At 46.1% G+C, this 16,958-nt stretch overlaps 2 protein-coding genes across 2 annotated transcripts; one reads left to right on the top strand and one right to left on the bottom strand.

The window, feature by feature from the left end:
• The first annotated feature begins 731 nt into the window (after positions 1-731).
• On the top strand, positions 732-4,100 carry NUDCD2 (NudC domain containing 2). The gene is made up of 4 exons (XM_027902528.1): positions 732-1,007; positions 2,331-2,379; positions 3,261-3,412; positions 3,763-4,100. Exons 1-4 carry the CDS (start codon positions 819-821, stop codon positions 3,844-3,846), a joined length of 474 nt encoding a protein of 157 aa, XP_027758329.1. The 5' UTR covers positions 732-818; the 3' UTR covers positions 3,847-4,100.
• A 1,702-nt stretch (positions 4,101-5,802) lies between these two features.
• CCNG1 (cyclin G1) lies at positions 5,803-11,244 on the bottom strand. The gene is made up of 7 exons (XM_027902517.1): positions 11,227-11,244; positions 10,571-10,834; positions 9,293-9,546; positions 8,624-8,702; positions 8,437-8,535; positions 7,992-8,186; positions 5,803-7,339 (listed from the first exon to the last, which is right to left on the bottom strand). Exons 2-6 carry the CDS (start codon positions 10,832-10,834, stop codon positions 7,995-7,997), a joined length of 888 nt encoding a protein of 295 aa, XP_027758318.1. The 5' UTR covers positions 11,227-11,244; the 3' UTR covers positions 5,803-7,339; positions 7,992-7,994.
• Positions 11,245-16,958: the final 5,714 nt, after the last annotated feature.

The raw sequence follows: 16,958 nt of genomic DNA, 5'->3' as shown, positions 1-16,958 counted from the left end.
GAAACAGGCAGCAGAAACATGATGGCTACAAGCCGTTTATTGGATTATTAGTCTGAAGTCCAGTAAATGCTTATCTACTCCCTTCGACTTTCTGCAAATAAAAGCATCTTCGTTTAACACGGGAATAGGTGACGGCAGCAGAGAAGCACCAAGTAAAGCAAAAAACTCGTTGAGAAAGTCGTCCATCACAAAACACCCCCAAGAGCAGTACTTCAGCCGTGACAATCCCTGTTACGCGTCCCTTACCGTGCTGTACCACGGAACCAGAGGACACCAAGGGCCAGCACGGCTTTAATCAGTGCACACATTACGCACGTTCACTGCTGTATTTGTCTAGCAACAGCCAAGGTCGGACGCGAATTCGGGATCTTTTCCCCTCAGGAGACACTTGCGAGGGCTCAGGGGGTCCTGAAGCGCCACGCTACGGGCGGCTGCGGCAGAGAGTGACACGCTAGGGCTCGGTTCCCGCTCCCTCGCGCAAGGCTGAGGCGCTCGGTCCCCATTCCCCCAGCCATGGCTGAAGGGCCCCGTTCCCCACCCAGGCCCCGCTCTCCCCGTACCGGCACTCCGGTGTCGGCGGTCCGCGGGCGGCGCGGACGCCATGGCTGCTGCGGGGCACAGCTCCCCGGCCCCGGCCTTTCAAAGGGGCCCAACGGCCGCAGCGCGCGCCCTCCGGCCAATCACCGCCCGCCGTCCCGCGCGTCTCAGCCAATCGGCTCGAGGTGGCGGGGCGCGTGCGCGGGGCGGGGCGGGGGCCGTGCGGCGCTGAGGGCGGCGGTGGCTGCGGGGCCGGGCCGGGCCGTGCCGAGCCGTGCCCCATGTCGGCCCCGTTCGAGGAGCGCAGCGGGGTGGTGCCCTGCGGCACGCCGTGGGGCCGCTGGTACCAGACGCTGGAGGAGGTGTTCATCGAGGTGCGCGTCCCGCCGGGCACCCGCGCCAAGGACGTGCGGTGCAGCCTGGGCAGCCGCGACATCGCGCTGGCCGTGTGCGGGCAGGAGCTGCTGCAGGTACCGCCGGACAGCGCCGAGAGGGGCGGGCCGGGGCGGGGGCAGGGCCGGGGCGGGGGCCGCGGGGCGCTGGGGGATCACAGAGTGACAGCATCATCATCGAGTCCAGCCCGTGACCCAACAGCACCTCGTGGCGCCGAGAGCCACGTCCAGTCCTTCCCTGGGCACCTCCGGGCACGGTGACTCCACCTCCTGCCTGGGCAGCCCCTTCCAGTGTCTTATCATCCTTTCTGTGAAGAAATTCCTCCTAAAGTCCAACTACGTCCTCATGTCCTGTCCCTCGTTGCCTGGGAGGTTTTCACACCTGTGCCCCGTGGCTCCTCCCTGTTGGTCCTTAGAGATCTAGGATTTGATACATTAAAAGGAATCACGTAACTGGTGAAGATTTCAGTGATCTCTTCAGTGGATTGTTGTCAAAAGTAATTATTTCAGTGAAGAGAAAGGTTTCTTCCAGCAGAATGAAGATAAGGTTTTACCAGCTGATTTATGAGCTGCATTAACCTTATAATATACTAAGGGACAAACTATAGAGAAAGGTGCATATAAGAGCTAACATCTTTAAGCAGAATGTTTGGATTGAGTGGGTTTTTTTCTTGTTAGAAACAGTATAGTAAACTAGTCAGTTATAAGTTTATTAGAAACAGTTTTGTCCAGCTGCAGGTTTTTTTCAGATGGTACCTGTGCTCCAGTAGCTGAAGGGAGCCAAAAAGAGAGCTAGAGAGGGACTTTTTACAGGGCCATGTAGTGAGAGGTCAAGGGGGAATGGCTTCAAACTGAGAGAGGACAAGGTTAGATTGGATATTAGGAAGAAATTCCTCCCTATGAGGATGGTGAGGCCCTGGCACAGGTTTCCCAGAGAACCTGCGGTAGGGACGTGGGCAGTGTTTCAGTTCTGATTGCTCCAGGAAGCCAAAAAAAAAAAAAAAAAAAAAACACAGAGGCAGATTTACTTCCACATTGGTAAGAAACAGTTCATCCTGTTAGTATGTACTGTATGTACCCTGCACCAGACCTTGGCACAAACCCTGACATTTTCATGGCAAGATTACTAAAAATGGCATTACCTGCTGAGAAACAGAAGCCTGTTCAATAAATCCAGATACTGCAACAGTGATGGGTATTAAATGATTCATTTTTAAAAATTGCTTAACAAACAATAATTCTGTAACAGTCTGCGTGCAAGTCTAGACTTGTAGGGCCAGATCACCCTATTCGTTTTCAGCAGAAAACAAGATGGTAAGTTGTGAGTAAAACTTCATGATTCAATATAACTGGATGCTGCTGAGGTTTTCCTGGTTTGTAATACTGTGCTGTCTTTTGCAGGGTAAACTTTTTGACTCTACAGTTACTGATGAAGGCACATGGACATTAGGTAATAACCTGCATCTAAAATGACATAAAGGCAGTAGAACTTCTCAATATATGCTGCAGAAGAGTTTACACACACACACCCCCATTTTTAATGGGAAAGATTGTTCCCTGTAAATAGCTTTGTAAAAAGCAACTTCATTATCGCTGGATTAAGGAACTGAGGTACTATAAAAGCCCTAGAGATTAAGGTTAATGGGAAAATGCCATATCCTGGAAGGCCATAGTCAGTGGATTACAAACACTTGCATATAGGAATGGGTGACAAAATCTGCGGTCCCAGAGAATCAAAAAGAAATTTAAAAATCCCACTAAGGTAGCTATATATAATTAGCAAAAAAAAGCGTATATGATTTTTATATTATAAATACTGTAAAATATTCAGCATATTTTGGGTTTTGGCAATCATATTCATGGACTGTACCTCTCACTTCATGTTTCCTATGAAGATTTTTGTTTTCCATTCAAGATTTGTTCTAAATATAGATTAATAATTTAGTAACTTAAACATGAAAACTAACCTCAAATCCTTCATTATTGCCTTAGCACAGGTGTCTGTATTAAGGGATGAAATCTTTTCTCTGTTGTGAACCTCTCCAAGAGGTTAGTTTATGTTTGCAGTAGAAGTTCTTACGCACTGTGTTTTAATGCCTTCAAACAACTTCAGGCCAGAAAGGGGAGAGATGACAGTGCAGGCCAGCTTTGCTGCAGCCTTTTTGCTTTTTGTTAATGTTTATTTATTTATCAATAACCCAGTTGGCATTGACATTAAGAATTTAAATGACTTCACACACCCTGTGCTTGTTAATGGTGAATTCACCAAAACAATAAGACTGGCACAGGGGACTGAGTCTAAAGGTTGCTCTCTGTGTTTTCATTCAACAGAAGACAGGCAGCTGATAAGGATTGTTCTAATGAAGACAAATAGAGATGCTGGAAACTGTTGGACATCTCTGTTAGAAAATGAATACGCTGCTGATCCCTGGGTACAGGACCAGATGCAGAGGAAGCTCACACTGGAGCGATTCCAGAGAGAGGCAAGTTAAAGGACCATAAACTCCTTACAGTTTGTGTTTGGACACAAAGGTCACGGCCAGGAAAGCTGAGCACAATGGTTCTGCTGCCCAGTGCCATGGAAATATATGCTTTAGTTCAATATATAAAAAATGCTTAATGCTTTATCACTGTACTTTCAAAAGGTTATTCTGCAGTGCCATGACAGACAGATGACAAGTTGGTTATTAGATGTCTTTGTTACAGTGGTAGAATATTACCAAAGTGGTTTAGGCTTTTTGTTGGTTGGTTGGTTGGGTTTAAGGTTTTTTAAGCATTTTTATTACAAATAATCTATTAATTGAACAATTTTTTTTCCTTTTACCTCCATCAGAACCCTGGATTTGACTTTAGTGGGGCAGAAATTTCTGGGAACTACAGCAAAGGAGGACCAGACTTTTCTAGTCTTGAAAAGTAAACTTTTTATCTGCGTTCTTTTAGAGGAATTACGTGTTACAGTTAAGGACTGGAATCATGTAACTGGTGAAGACTTCAGTGATCTCTTCAATGGATTGTTGTCAAAAGTAATCACTTCAGTGAACAGAAAGGTCTCTTCCAGCAGAATGAAGATAAAATGTTACCAGCTGATTTATAAGCTGCAATAACCTTATAATACTAAGGGACAAATCATAGAGAAAGGTGTACATAAAAAACTAACATCTTTGAGCAGAATGTTTGGTTTGGGTATTTTTTTCTTATTAGAAACACCATAGTAAACTAATCATTTATAAATCTACCACTTGTCTTTATACACATCTTTTTCTTGCTTACCTACACCTGAGGAGAAACAGCCCCAGGCACCACCACAGGCTGGGGCTGATCTGCTGGAGAGCAGCTCTGCAGAGAAGGCCCTGGGGGTCCTGGTGGACAAGCTGTCCCTGAGCCAGCACTGTGTCCTGGGGGACAAGAAGGGATGCATTGGGAAGAGCACTGCCAGCAGGTCAGGGGGGTGATCCTGCCCTGGTGAGGCACATCTGCAGTGCTGTGTCCAGTTCTGGGCTCCTCAGGACAAGAGAAAGCTCCTGGAGCGGGTCCAGCAGAGGCTGCAGTGATGATGAAGGGACTGGAGCATCTCCCTAATGAGGAAAGGCTGAGGGAGCTGGGGCTGTTCAGCCTCGAGAGGAGACACTGAGAAGGGACCTCATCCGTGTCTGTCAGAGGATGGACCAGCTCGGGGGTGCCCAGCAATGGGACAAGAGGAACTAGCAGGAACTGATGCCCAGGAAGCTCCACCTGAACATGAGGAAGAACTTCATGCCTGTGCAGTGACCAAGCACTGAAACAGATTGCCCAGATTGGGTGTGGAGTCTCCCTCACTGGAGATATTCCAAAGCCATCTGGACACAATCCTGTGCTATGTGCTCTGGGATGACACTGCTTGAGCAGGGAGGTGGGACCAGATTGCCCCACAGTGGTCCAGCCTTACCTATTCTGTGATTCACTGTTGAAGAACAGCTGTTATAGTTAATATTTTCTCTTAACTTGTAACAGGAAGGATATTAGGATGGCTACAATTAAACTTTCCCTTTGTAGCAGCCCTCTGAGAACTTGTAATGTCATTCTAAAAAGCGATTTAAATCACCTACTGGAAAACCTTACTTGAGGCAAGATACAATGTGCTGTCAAATATAGAACTAATTATTAATGCTTGCTACCAGGTAAGCAGTGCTAGAAAACTGAAAGGCCAGGTGAAAATCTGAATATTGATAATTTTATGTGTTAATGTAATATAGTCTCCCCCATACAAATATTCAAGATTTTAAAAGTAAGAGAATATAAAGACTTTTCAAAGGAATCAGAAGGAGTTCCTAAGTAGGAAATGGTATCTTGCATCTATTCATTGCCAACATAGAGTGTAAATTGTTGACAGTGTATCTAGAAAGCCATACATTTTTATATATAGTTTCAAGTTGAATAGCCACATTGTAAACTCAGCTATTATTTTATACAACATTTTGCATGTGCCAATCAGGAATTTTGTCCTCACCTTTAAGAACACAGCCCTGAAGCATTTCAACCACTTGGAATGATATGTACTATTAGATAAATGATGGAAGAGCTGAAGTCAAATTTGAACAATCTAAGCTACTTAACTCAGTCTTTTCAGTCTTGACCCATTCACTTCTCCAGGGATTTAGAGTAACTGTGGGCCAAGTTGAAAAAATTGTAACCAAGCACCTTGAGTTTCTCCTGTGGTTGTCCAGCCCTTTCCACTCAGCCACAACCTCTTAAAAAAACAACCAAACTGAAAAAACTTCTCCATAATGCCTTACCTCCTGCCTGGAAATTTTCCTTCAGGTACTGTTCAGGTGTAAGTCACTTTATAGGCTTCCTGCTAAGATGTTTTATAACAAGAAAGAAAAAAGCTGCTTGGTTAAGCGCATTTCAATGTTTAATTGAAAGGTACATATCTTAATATTGAGACAGGACAATGAGAATTGTATCCTCTCCCAGTAGGCCGAGCACACCTTTGTCCAAATCCCTGGTTTGCTTTGCACAGGCCAGGACAATGCCCAAGGAGCTCTGGCAGGTGCAATACCCAATTACATGGTACATGAGCAGTCACTCCCACAAGCCTGTGATTTGTCCAGGGCAGAGCTTTGGTATGGAGTCTTCTGTGAAAGGTTTAACTGGTTTGAATGGTTTCCCCCTCAGCTGTTTCCATAATGGGGAAGGCTTGGCTGGCTAACTCTTAAGCCCACACTCTGATCTCTCCTTCTCTCCACTACACTGGTCCATATAACAATCAGTTTTCACAGCCTGTTGCTAACATCCTCCATCCCACAGTGATGCAGAATTCAAGAGGACATTAGCAACATTCCCCCAGCACCTCTAGTCATCTAACATACAATAATACATTCTTATTATTCACTTCCTTGATAGCACTAGAATCATGATATGCTTCAGGTACTGATCTGGTCTGCAGAATAAAACAGTTGTATTTTACCCAGGTTACCATTAGAGATCAGAGTTAAAGCAATCTTCAGTGTTTCTCAACCAGATTGCTCCTACACACACAGGCCAAGATGGGGAATTAGCCCTGCTCCTACTGTGCCTGTGACAATGTGCCAGTTCAGCATCAGCATTTACCTCTAGTACAGCAAAACTCTGCAAAACTAATGTCAGATCTAAGGCATGTAAACCAGTACTTTCCCTTGCCCTCCATTAGGCATCACAAAGTTTTTACACTCTGTGAACTAATTCCTGTTTGTAATCTCAGTAAACTACAGCTCTCACAAAACACTGCAGTTCCTGATGCTGTGTTAGTGACTGCCTTTTACAAGGAAATGCATTAAACTTTCTCTTTCCTCCTGCTCTAGCTACTCACCACATTCAGTGGGTATCACAAAGGCTAATTTTTAATGTGTCTGTGGTAGAAGGCCAGTAGTGCCCTGCTCAGCAGGGACACGTGTACACGTGACACTGCCCAAACATCATATCTGGTGGGCTGACAGGAATTTGCTATTGTCAGCAGCAGTGAGTGGGATTAGTCTGCTGTTTGATTAACACACTGCAGCACTGCACATCTTTCTAGTATTACATAATCCTCAGAAAGTGAACCAGATTTTTAAAATTAAATACGTAATTCAGCACCTGCAGTTACAGTAAACCAAGGTTAGATTACACGAGCTGCTCTACAAACTGTAAGGTGTTAAAATTCCTTGTATTGTGGTGTTTCACTGAGTAGTGAACAGTCTGCCAAATAAGACTGAAAAGTGACACCACCTTCTGTTGTAATCATCATGAAAAGAACATATTTGCTGGGAGGATCTTTAATCTGAAATGTTACGTGTTCTTTCCATGAGTTGGGTTCTTCATTTTTGAGATCGCGGTTCAGACTTTGTTTCTCAAGTATTCATGTGCCTGTTGACAAGGTCACAGGATGTGTTTTTCCTCATTTTATTGTACTCCTGTAAAAACAAACAAACAAACAAACAAACCAGTCAACTGAAGCGCTTTCTACAAGAGCCAAACAAAACATGAGATCTTAATGCAGCAAGACAACAGCAAGATAGCAGGAAAGGTGTAGCCTCTGGAATTAAAGTCCAGGTAAGGAAGTAGTTCACAGTTTCTACAGAGCAAAACAGCAGTAACATGACTGACTGAATTACAGATTCTAGACTTTACTGAACAGTTATACCAGTAACATGGTATAAAACTGTCTTCCTTGTAAGTGGTTTAAGTGAACAATTACAAGAAACTCGTTCTAACAGGCTGATTTTACTTTTTTTTTTTCTTAAGAAGAGGAGCAATTTTTTTCTCTGCCTTTTTACCAGCTTTACTCCAAATTGTAGTTTGAACGAGATCCCAACGTCCACAGAACATTTCTGCTCCCACAGCACGCCAGAGGATCAGTTCTCCAGTGTTCATATATTAGGTTGTCACTTCTTTAGGTACAGCAGTGGCTCAAGCACGAACACGAGAACAGACCTGCCTCTAAGACAGGCCTACTGTGTTTAAGTTACATATTTTCCATGAGGTAACCTACATGGAATTAGAAACTTTGAGGCAGTTAACAGCTAATTACTTCCACATTATCAGAAGTTGATTTCAAGGAGTTACCTGTTATGAGCTGGTCTCTGGAATGGTAGGAAGGTGTGTTATTCTGTAGTAGCTGTGTTTGAGCTGCCGTGCTGTACGTCCGGACACAATCCACTTTAATTTCTGGACATTTGGTTTGGAACACTTGCTCGAGGAATATTCTGTAAGGCACTTTAATACCAGTTCCTTCCAGAAGGTCAAATCTCTGTTGTTTATCTAAACAGCAAGACAGAAAATATTCTGTCATTAATAACTAGTTAAATCATTATTTCATACATGTACTTCCAGCTTTTTCACCTAAAATAGGCTGCCCAATATCCCAGGCCAAATGGGGAAAAACCCAACAAAAGAACACAAGAAAGCCACGAAAGAAACCAGCATGGCAAGGCACCTGCCCCTTCCCCACTGTGTAGACCCTTGCATGCATTTTAATTCTGTCCTCCTCTGAAACTTTGTGTGTACATACCTTGGAATGCAACTGCAGAAATTCCAATGCCTCTGTCAACTCCAGCAGCTTTTGTTCTTCTATCTCTAGTGCCAGAATAGACAGTGCCAAGACAGAAGGCTGGAGAGAGAGAGAGAGAAAATGTTTTTGAACACTGCGTTGTTAAGTTTCACTAGTTTCATTGTCTTTGAACTTTTAAGATGCTTACCTTGGCTTTAGAAAACATGATTCTGCAGTGACAGGCCTTGAGTTGAGTCTCAAGTCTCTCAAAATTAAGGTACTTTCTTCTAGAAAAAAAGCAGATGAGTGAATGTAGAGAATGAAAGCTTGATCACAGCAGCATCACCCTGGGAACTCAGAGAGGCAGCAACAATGTTCGTTATCTAAACAAAGGCCTTGTTTGTCCCAAAAGTTCTAGGGTTACAGTCAAACAGGTGTTCAGCTTTGGCAGTCCTGGTGCCAAAAATAAATCTTGTATTACGCTGGGGAGAGTTGCATTGTCAAAACAGGCTTAACAACAGGGAATTTTAGTGATTACTAGCAAAAGGAATCTTTTTTAAGCCAGATTTTGCAATCTCTGCAATGAGGCAATACTTCAGTGCCGCATAAGCAGAGATTCATTATACCATCATTACTGAGCAAGTCTGGTTTTCAGCTCAGAGAGCAATACTCTTTAGATCAATTTATGCAAACAATATTTAAAATAATATTAAACCACAGATACTCACATTTATTATATTTACCAATAAAGGGGAAAGTCTGTGGGATTTTTAAAATATAGAAAGGCCAATTACTTGAGCAATTTCCCTGCTTATTTTTCTGCGTAGGCTTCCTGATCATATGCAGTTAAGAACAAAATTAGTATAAGGTATTTTACCTTTCACAGCTTAAATTCTCATGAATGAGTGAATGGTACAGCTGTAGAAAGTGGAAGGCTGTTGTAGCTTTCACTTTCCAACACAGCTTCTCCAGTATGATTTTCTCCATTCTCATCATATCAGAAACAGTGAACCTGTACTGGCTTATCCGAATTAAGTCAGTGGCCAAGGGCACATTTCTTTCTTCTTCTGATGCCTTCACAGCCAAGTAGAAGCAGCTGAGTCCAACACAGCCCAAGTGTTTAGGCTGCACCTAAAGAAAAGTAAATTGTTGTTACCTTCAGAGAGGAAGGCCTTTGATCAGCCACTACAACATGTAAGTACCAAATTGCAGACACTAATGTACTGTAGGAAAATATTATGGGGTCAGGAGAGGCTGTTTTGTTTTTTGGAGATTGAGAACTAAGTCTTTCATCTTACAACCTTTTTATTTAACCAAAGAAGACAGTTACTACACATTCCACCTCATTCATCTAAAAAGCAAGACTGCAGAACAATATATTTTGATTGAGGTAGAACTAGTTTCTTAAGGAGCTTCTATATATTATAGAACTAATCAGAAGCTTTTAGAACTGTAAGTGTTGTACATATCGGCTGATACAAAAAAAAATGGGGTTTTTCTAACTCTTTTAAAAAATATATATACACACATATATGTACATATTATATATAAAAGTTGATTTATTTTATTCCACAGACATTGCAGTCCCCATTTTTACTGCTTATTTTGGATTCAGAAGTCTTTCAAATCATCATTTTCCCATCCACTCCATCTAGCTTTCTCATGTTTGTTTTAAAACACAAGGAAAACAAGCTTTTGTTCTTGTCCAGATTGTACAGTGGTAATCCTGTCTTGTCAGACAATTAAAAACAACCCTGGTCAGCATGTCACTTCTGCACGGGAGAATGGAGTGCTAACTGATGTTTCACTAGACTCTGAGTGTTGAACAGCATCTTGATATACACAAGATGGTTGAAAAGGCAATTAAACAAGAAGTAATTTTATCTGTGTGACAGGAAAGACAATCTGTCTTGGTCTATCCGATTAGCTGCCCTGCATTTCCCAGGCTATGGGCATTCTCAAGTTGAAACTGATGCCCTATTCCTTGTCTTCTCCAAAGGAAACAGGGTTATTAACAATACTGAAATCTGAACAGGGAACACCTGGTGCTACCAGAACCTAAGGAAGCAGCTAAACCTTTAGGTCTAAACCCAGTATGTTGTAATGCAACGAGCAGGTGCTAATGACTGAGAGCTTATACTTTAAAAAGCCTTACCTTCATTTTTGACAAGAATCTATCCAAGTAATTCACAGCCAGGGAAAACGTCTCCGTGTGGAAGCCGAAGAACTGAGTTAGGCTGAGCAGGTCTTTCACTTCGAAGTCCCGCAGCCGTGCGGTCATCCGAAGGCCATTGTCGTGAGCAGCCTCGACCAGCCTGAGCCCGGCGGGCTTGGGCTGAGCCCGCAGCTCCTGCTCCAGCAGCGCCGAGAGCTGGAACAGGAGCTCCTCGGCCTCGGTGCTCGCCAGGGTGTCGATCATCTGCAACACGAAACAACCGCGAGCGTGTCAAACAGCCCAACGGGGGAAAACTCACCGAGTCACAGCCGCCTCTAAAGCAAAGGCACACGGCTGGGCACACGCGGGGTCAGTCGGTGACTCCGGGGTTATCCCCAGCCGCGGGTGATTCCCGGGATGCGCGGGGGATGTGCGGGGCACGGCGGGGCCGCGCAGGCGCCGCCTCCCGGGACATGCCCGGGCCTGTCCCTCGCTCCTGAACCGCGGAGATTCCGCCGGTAGACGAGCCCCCCCTCCTCTGCCCGCTGCCCCGGCGGGACGGGGAGACAACGGGACAAGCCCCGACCCAGCGCCCGCACCGCGCGGGACGAGCGAGCCAAACGCGCCGCCGGCGGGACCCGACCCCTCGCCCTTACCGTGTCCGTGCCGGCCGCTCTCTGTCCTGGCGGGGCGGCCGCGGCCGGAGCGGGGCCGGGGCTCGGTGCCGGTGCCGGGGTCGCTGCCGGGCCCTGGCCGGTCCCGCGGGCACCGGGACAGCGCTGCGGCCCCGCCCCGCCCGCCCCAGCAGCGCCCTCCGGCGGCGGCGCCGCGCCAGCACCGCCCGCCCGGCCCTCCCTCGTCCCGCGGCCGGCAGACAGGACTCAGTCTCTGATTTTATGCTCTAAGCCTGATTCTGAGCCTACAAAACACAGCGCTCGGTCTCTCCTTGTGAGCCCAAAAGTTGGCCAAGTGAGCTTGGCTCCGAGCCCCCCATAGCGCAGCACTGCGTCGATGCTTGGGAGCCCGGAATCGCGGGACTCGGGCTCAGTTCCGAGCCACCCCACAACGCAGCACTGGATCTCTCTTTGGGAGCCCCAAAACCGATCAAGTGAGTCTGGTTCTGAGCCCCTAAAATTGCCCCGGGGTCATGGCTGAACCCCAGCCGGCAATTGGGTGCCAGCAGCCTCCCGCAGTGGGATGGGGAAGAGATCAAAGATAAAAATACAGCTCGTGGGGTGAGATCAGAATAGTTTAATGATGGAAACCAAGAAAAATATAATAATTTAATATTCATGATAATACATAATACTAACAACAGGAACAACAGTACTGATAAGAATAATAATGACAAGGAGAGAGAGAAGCCCCAAAACAGCCAAGTGCTGCTCGACTCGCCCTCCCCACGCTTTGTCTGAGCCCCGCCCACTCCTTTAACATCATAAATCCAAGGTATAATCCAGAGCACCATAAACTCTCAGTGCATGGAATTTCCATATTCCTGCTATTTCCTCTGTGCTCAATCCTGGGGATTCTGGGACTAAGGGAGGCACTGGCCATCTGTGCTGCCCCCGGCACACCACAGCTCCCACAAAAATCCAAGGGAAGGGATAGAAAAGCTAGGAAGATGGAAAATCATGGTCCTGGCTGAGCAGGACCTGTGCCAACAGCATTTCAAAATTTTCCAACCCCCATCTTTGGAGCACAGGCAACGTGAAGCTTTGGCCTGCTTTGGCATTACCTGTCTGTGCCTGCAGGGAGATGGGAACTGCAGCTGCAACTCCCCCGTTCCCAAGGATGATAGACCCCTCTGAAGTATTTAATATCAAATATCATGGAAATTCTGAGGAATGAAAAAGTAAATAAAACACTAAGTTCTACCACCTTAATTCACAAACATCCTCGGAGTTTGTACTTGGTACCCCAAGTCCTGCGTGACCCAGACCGGAGACTTGGGCCCATATGGGCACTGACAGCAAGTGCAGAATAAAGGTCATTCCTGTGCAGGGGCTCCCTGTGGAGCAGCATTTTAGTTTTTCAGTCAGTGGCTTTTCCCTGTCCCCTGAGGCAGAGGATGATCCATACATTTGTCTCTCCTTATTTCTCAGACACTCACAGACCGAGGTCCTGCTCTCTTTGCCCTCCCTCGGGGACTGCATTTGCAGAGGGTTGTCCATGGAGGAGAGGCAGTGTTGGCTGCTCCAGTGGATTTTCCTCCAGTGCAGGCTGATGGGTCTGCAAGCTCTTGGGTTTGGCTGCTCAAACACAAAAGCATCTGACATCACTGGGCTGAATTAAGTGATTTTTTCCTGTCCTGAAAGAGAGGAGAAAAGGAAAATTAAGTGAACTGTGGAAGTCAAAGGCTCCTTGCTTTCACACTTCTGTTCTGATTACTCACTATAGGGGCTTTCTTGCATAAAAAATGAGAGGTGACACCGAATAAAAGTGCCTTTTTAAAATTCCTATTTATTAGCATTTTTATTTCTATTTTTTCCATACATAAAAAGGATGCCCATTTTTGTTTATTGTATTCTTTGCCTTGCTTTGACAGAACCATTTTCAATCCAGACCCCACTTGTGAGTTATGTCATCCTTTGCCAAGAATCTACAAGTGTGGAGGTTGCAGGGCCTCTCATAGCATTCTGGCTGTTGCCAACTGACAGCAGGAATGAACAGTGAAAAGCATCATCAGAAAACAGAAGTTAAAAACTTCTAGATCTAAGTCATAGAAAACAAAATAGCTTTCTGCTCCTTGTGAGTTCACAGAGGAACTGGGAAGGGGGAATTAAAAACACAGGCAAATGGGAAGAGGACACCACCACCACTCTCCTACCAATAAAAAACCCCAAACAAACCGAAAACAACAAAACCCCCAAACAAACAAACAAAACAAAAGCCAAAACCCCCCAAATCAACCAAGAAGCTCAGTCTCAGATTCCTAGAGAAAATCAAAGCAACCCAAACTGCATAATTTGATGTGCCTGTTTTCATACTCAAGATTAGAGCTACAGTCACAAGGGCACTTGAGCATTAACGTAAGTATTTCCTGGTAAGAACATCCAAGTCAGTTTTGTTTCCAGACATAAGGTGGCAGCATAGGATATCTAAAGCCTGCTGGCGCCATCTCTGAGGGAGCCAAACAGCTCGGATCGGGGTATGACACAAGCTGCTCTTCCTAACGTTGAGAAATGATCAGAAATCTCTAAAGCCTGCACAAAAGAACTCTGAGCATAACTCTTTCTTTCACTTACTACCATTTGGCTGTGTGTGCCTGAGAGTACAGAAGTTAAGAATCATGGCCAAGACCTTTAATCACAATTATCTTCAGAGCAAAATGCTACTGCTGTACATTTCTTTCAACTTTGTCATGTTTCCAGCTCCAGTTCCCTGGCTAATTAGGAAGAAACGTTCCAGACAGTATTCTGAAAACCACTGTTGACATTTTGTTCTAGGAAATTCGTAATAAGATTTCCTTATCGAGTCTGGTCCTTCATTTCCTTATTTTCCAGTGTTTTTCAGGTATTCCAATGACAAACAGAGCCAAAAGCATTAAACATGGTAAAACTAAACTCATTCACTCCACAGCTTAATGGCATTTCTTTGACTAATGCTTAGCCTTTACTAAGGGGTATTTATAGTATTTTGAGGGTTCCCCAAGGCTGCTGTGACCAGAATTCCTGTAAATGCAGGCAAATCCGGAAGCATAGTTTCAGTTCATGCACTCAGCTCGCAGAATGTCACGTGTTGGAATGCACCAGGCAGTTCAGTGACTTGCTCCATAGCTGGGCACATTCAGGTAGATAAGCTGAGAGACACACTCACAGCTGTGCAGTCAAGTAAGTGCAGCAATTAAGATAAACACATTTCAGATATTCATTACGTAACATGATTTTAAGAGCTTCTAAAGCCATCCCCAACTAACCTTGTCAGATTGGAGAACAGCCACTGACAGACAAAAAGTAACGCTCAGTCTGCTTAAAACTTTTAAATGCATCTTAGGAAAAGGCTTGAAGGCATTCACTACCTTTTAACCAGCAAATCAAACTTCCAGCTCTGATGTTCACAAGTCTATTTGTAATCAACAGTTTTATTGCTACAGGAGAAGGCCACTATCACAGCACTTCAGGTAGCAGAATTGAGGTCATATTACTCAGGTCACCCTACAGAGGACACCAGACAGCAGAACTTCCAACTATCAACATTTACTGGTAGCACCATTGTGTAACATCACTGGCATCGGGAGATACAAAAAAGTAGTAGGAAAGCTCACAAAAGATGAGCCTATATGCTTATTTTAAAAAAAAGTCCAAGAAGAAAACTTTAATGATGGTTTTGAAACATACACGTTGGAAATACTCCTTCGTAACCATCCATCATTTTCATTATGGCAGCGCCAAACAATGATCACAAATTGAACCCTGCAAAGTGCCAGAGAATATGTGTAAGCATCAGCCTCAGCCATTTGGAAGAGAGAGTTTCATTCATCCAGTCAAGACCATAAGTCATTACAGTCTATCAGTCAAGGCTGATTTTTAGAAACAATGTCACTTTGATTGTAGTAGAAAAACTTAACTATTATAAAAGTTTTGGTTCTTTAGCTCATATTTCATCCTAGAGTCTTAGTGTACTTTAAAGCATGTAATCTCTTTTCTAGGTCTTACTAGTACTTGTTAGGGCTTCATTAAGATGATGTACACAGGTAAAAACACGGGAGTGTTTAGTTCAAAAATCCCAAGCCAAGCCCTCCTCATAAATACAATAACTACACACATAACTGGAGGATTCCTGAGACTACTGGGCCACAAACAGAAAAAATTTTAAAATAAACAGCCATAAACACACCAAAAAGTCAAGGAATACCCTAGCCCTAGTTAGGAGTTTGATTTAGGAAAGGTCAGCCCTAGTTAACAGTTTGGTTTAGAAGGGGTCAAAGACACTCTTCATGAGCCAGCCTTCAGCCACTGCATCCAGCTTTAGTCAAACCTGACAGTGCTGAAACCTGGGCTTGGGGGCAGCCCTTCAAGGGCATCTGCTGCAGCTCAGAGCACCTTTGCTCCCCTCGATACCAGTTCAGGGTCTACAAGGTTACTTTTCCTGGCGTCACCTGAGGTCTTGCTCAGATGCACAAAATCACCCCCTGTGGTCTGGACCTGCACCAGTGGGAGCCCTGGAGGAAAGGAGGACGCGCGATCACGCATCTCTTCACTGCAAAGGGTCTGCCTGCAGAGAAGTCTCTCCGCTCCTCGTTAAGTCTCGTCGCTTCAGTCAGGGCCCGTGACCTACTTGGTCAGAGCGATTCTCAGTCTCAACAGAAATACCTTTAACAGCTGCATTTCACCGGTTTTTGCAGAGAGCCTCCAGTGGCATTTCCAGAAAACAACAGGACACACCGCAACAGTACAGCACGGGAGACACCGGGCTCTTAAGTATGCCTTAAGCGATTTTTAGCTCCTTATTTCTAAAGGGAAAGGAAACCGAATAATCCTTTTTTTTTTTTTTTTTTTTTTTATCCGGTGCATACAAAGCGCAGAGCAGGCGCCCGGGCTCGGAAGATCCAGGTGAAGAGTCGCTCGTGGAAAAGCCGGGGTGGGGAAGGTCCCGATGGACACTGTCCCCTTGATCAGGGGGATCAGGCGGGCATCCTACCTCTTTCGGAGGCTTGGGGAGGGGGAAGCGACTCGGTCCCTGCTGCTGACACCGAGCAGCAGGAGCGCGGGGCAGCGGCTGGAGCGGGGCTGGAGCGGGACTGTTCCCGATCCGTGCCCGGGAGGGGGGGGCGGTGTCTCCGCGGGGTCCGCGGCGGCTGCGCGGGGCGGCCCCGGAACGGCCGGGGCAGGAAACGCCTTTTTTGGGCCTCGGAAGTGCCATAAAAGGCCCCTCAGGAAGAGCCAAATATGGTCCGCGCGGTTCCGGCGGCCGCGGCGCTTCCGCCCGCCCGGGGCCGCGTGACGGGGCCCGGGCGCGCCCCCGAGAGCCGCGGGAGCGCGCGGGGCTCCCGCTCGGGTCCGAGCCGGGCTTGAATCGCCGACAGCTTCACATCGCCGACAGCTTTACATCGCCGGCAGCTTTACATCGCCGGCAGCCGGGCTTTGGCTCGGGCGAGCGCGGTTCCTGCCCGTGAGCGGAGGGGGGGAAAGGTTCTTCCCTCCCTCCCCCCGCGCTGCGCTTCCCGCAGGGAAAGGGCTTCCCCCGGTCGGTGGCAGCACCTGCTGGTTCCCTGGGAACAGCCTCCTTGGAACCGGCTCGTCCTCCCAGCTGGACTAGAAGCGAACTTTTTAAGAATCGGAAGTCCTCGGGCCAATGGCAAACGGGAGATCCCGCAGAAAACGCGCGGTCGATGCTTTCCCAGCCCGGGAATCTGCCTGCTTTTTATGGGATGAAGACCACGGAA

The sequence above is a fragment of the Empidonax traillii genome, unplaced genomic scaffold, assembly GCF_003031625.1.
Source record: "Empidonax traillii isolate 1590-97213 ecotype Southwest subspecies unplaced genomic scaffold, ASM303162v1 scaffold22:size5013007, whole genome shotgun sequence".
In the NCBI taxonomy this organism is placed as follows: Eukaryota; Metazoa; Chordata; class Aves; order Passeriformes; family Tyrannidae; genus Empidonax; species Empidonax traillii.
Note: the sequence above shows the minus strand (reverse complement) of the source record. Positions and strands in the feature narration are given on the sequence as shown.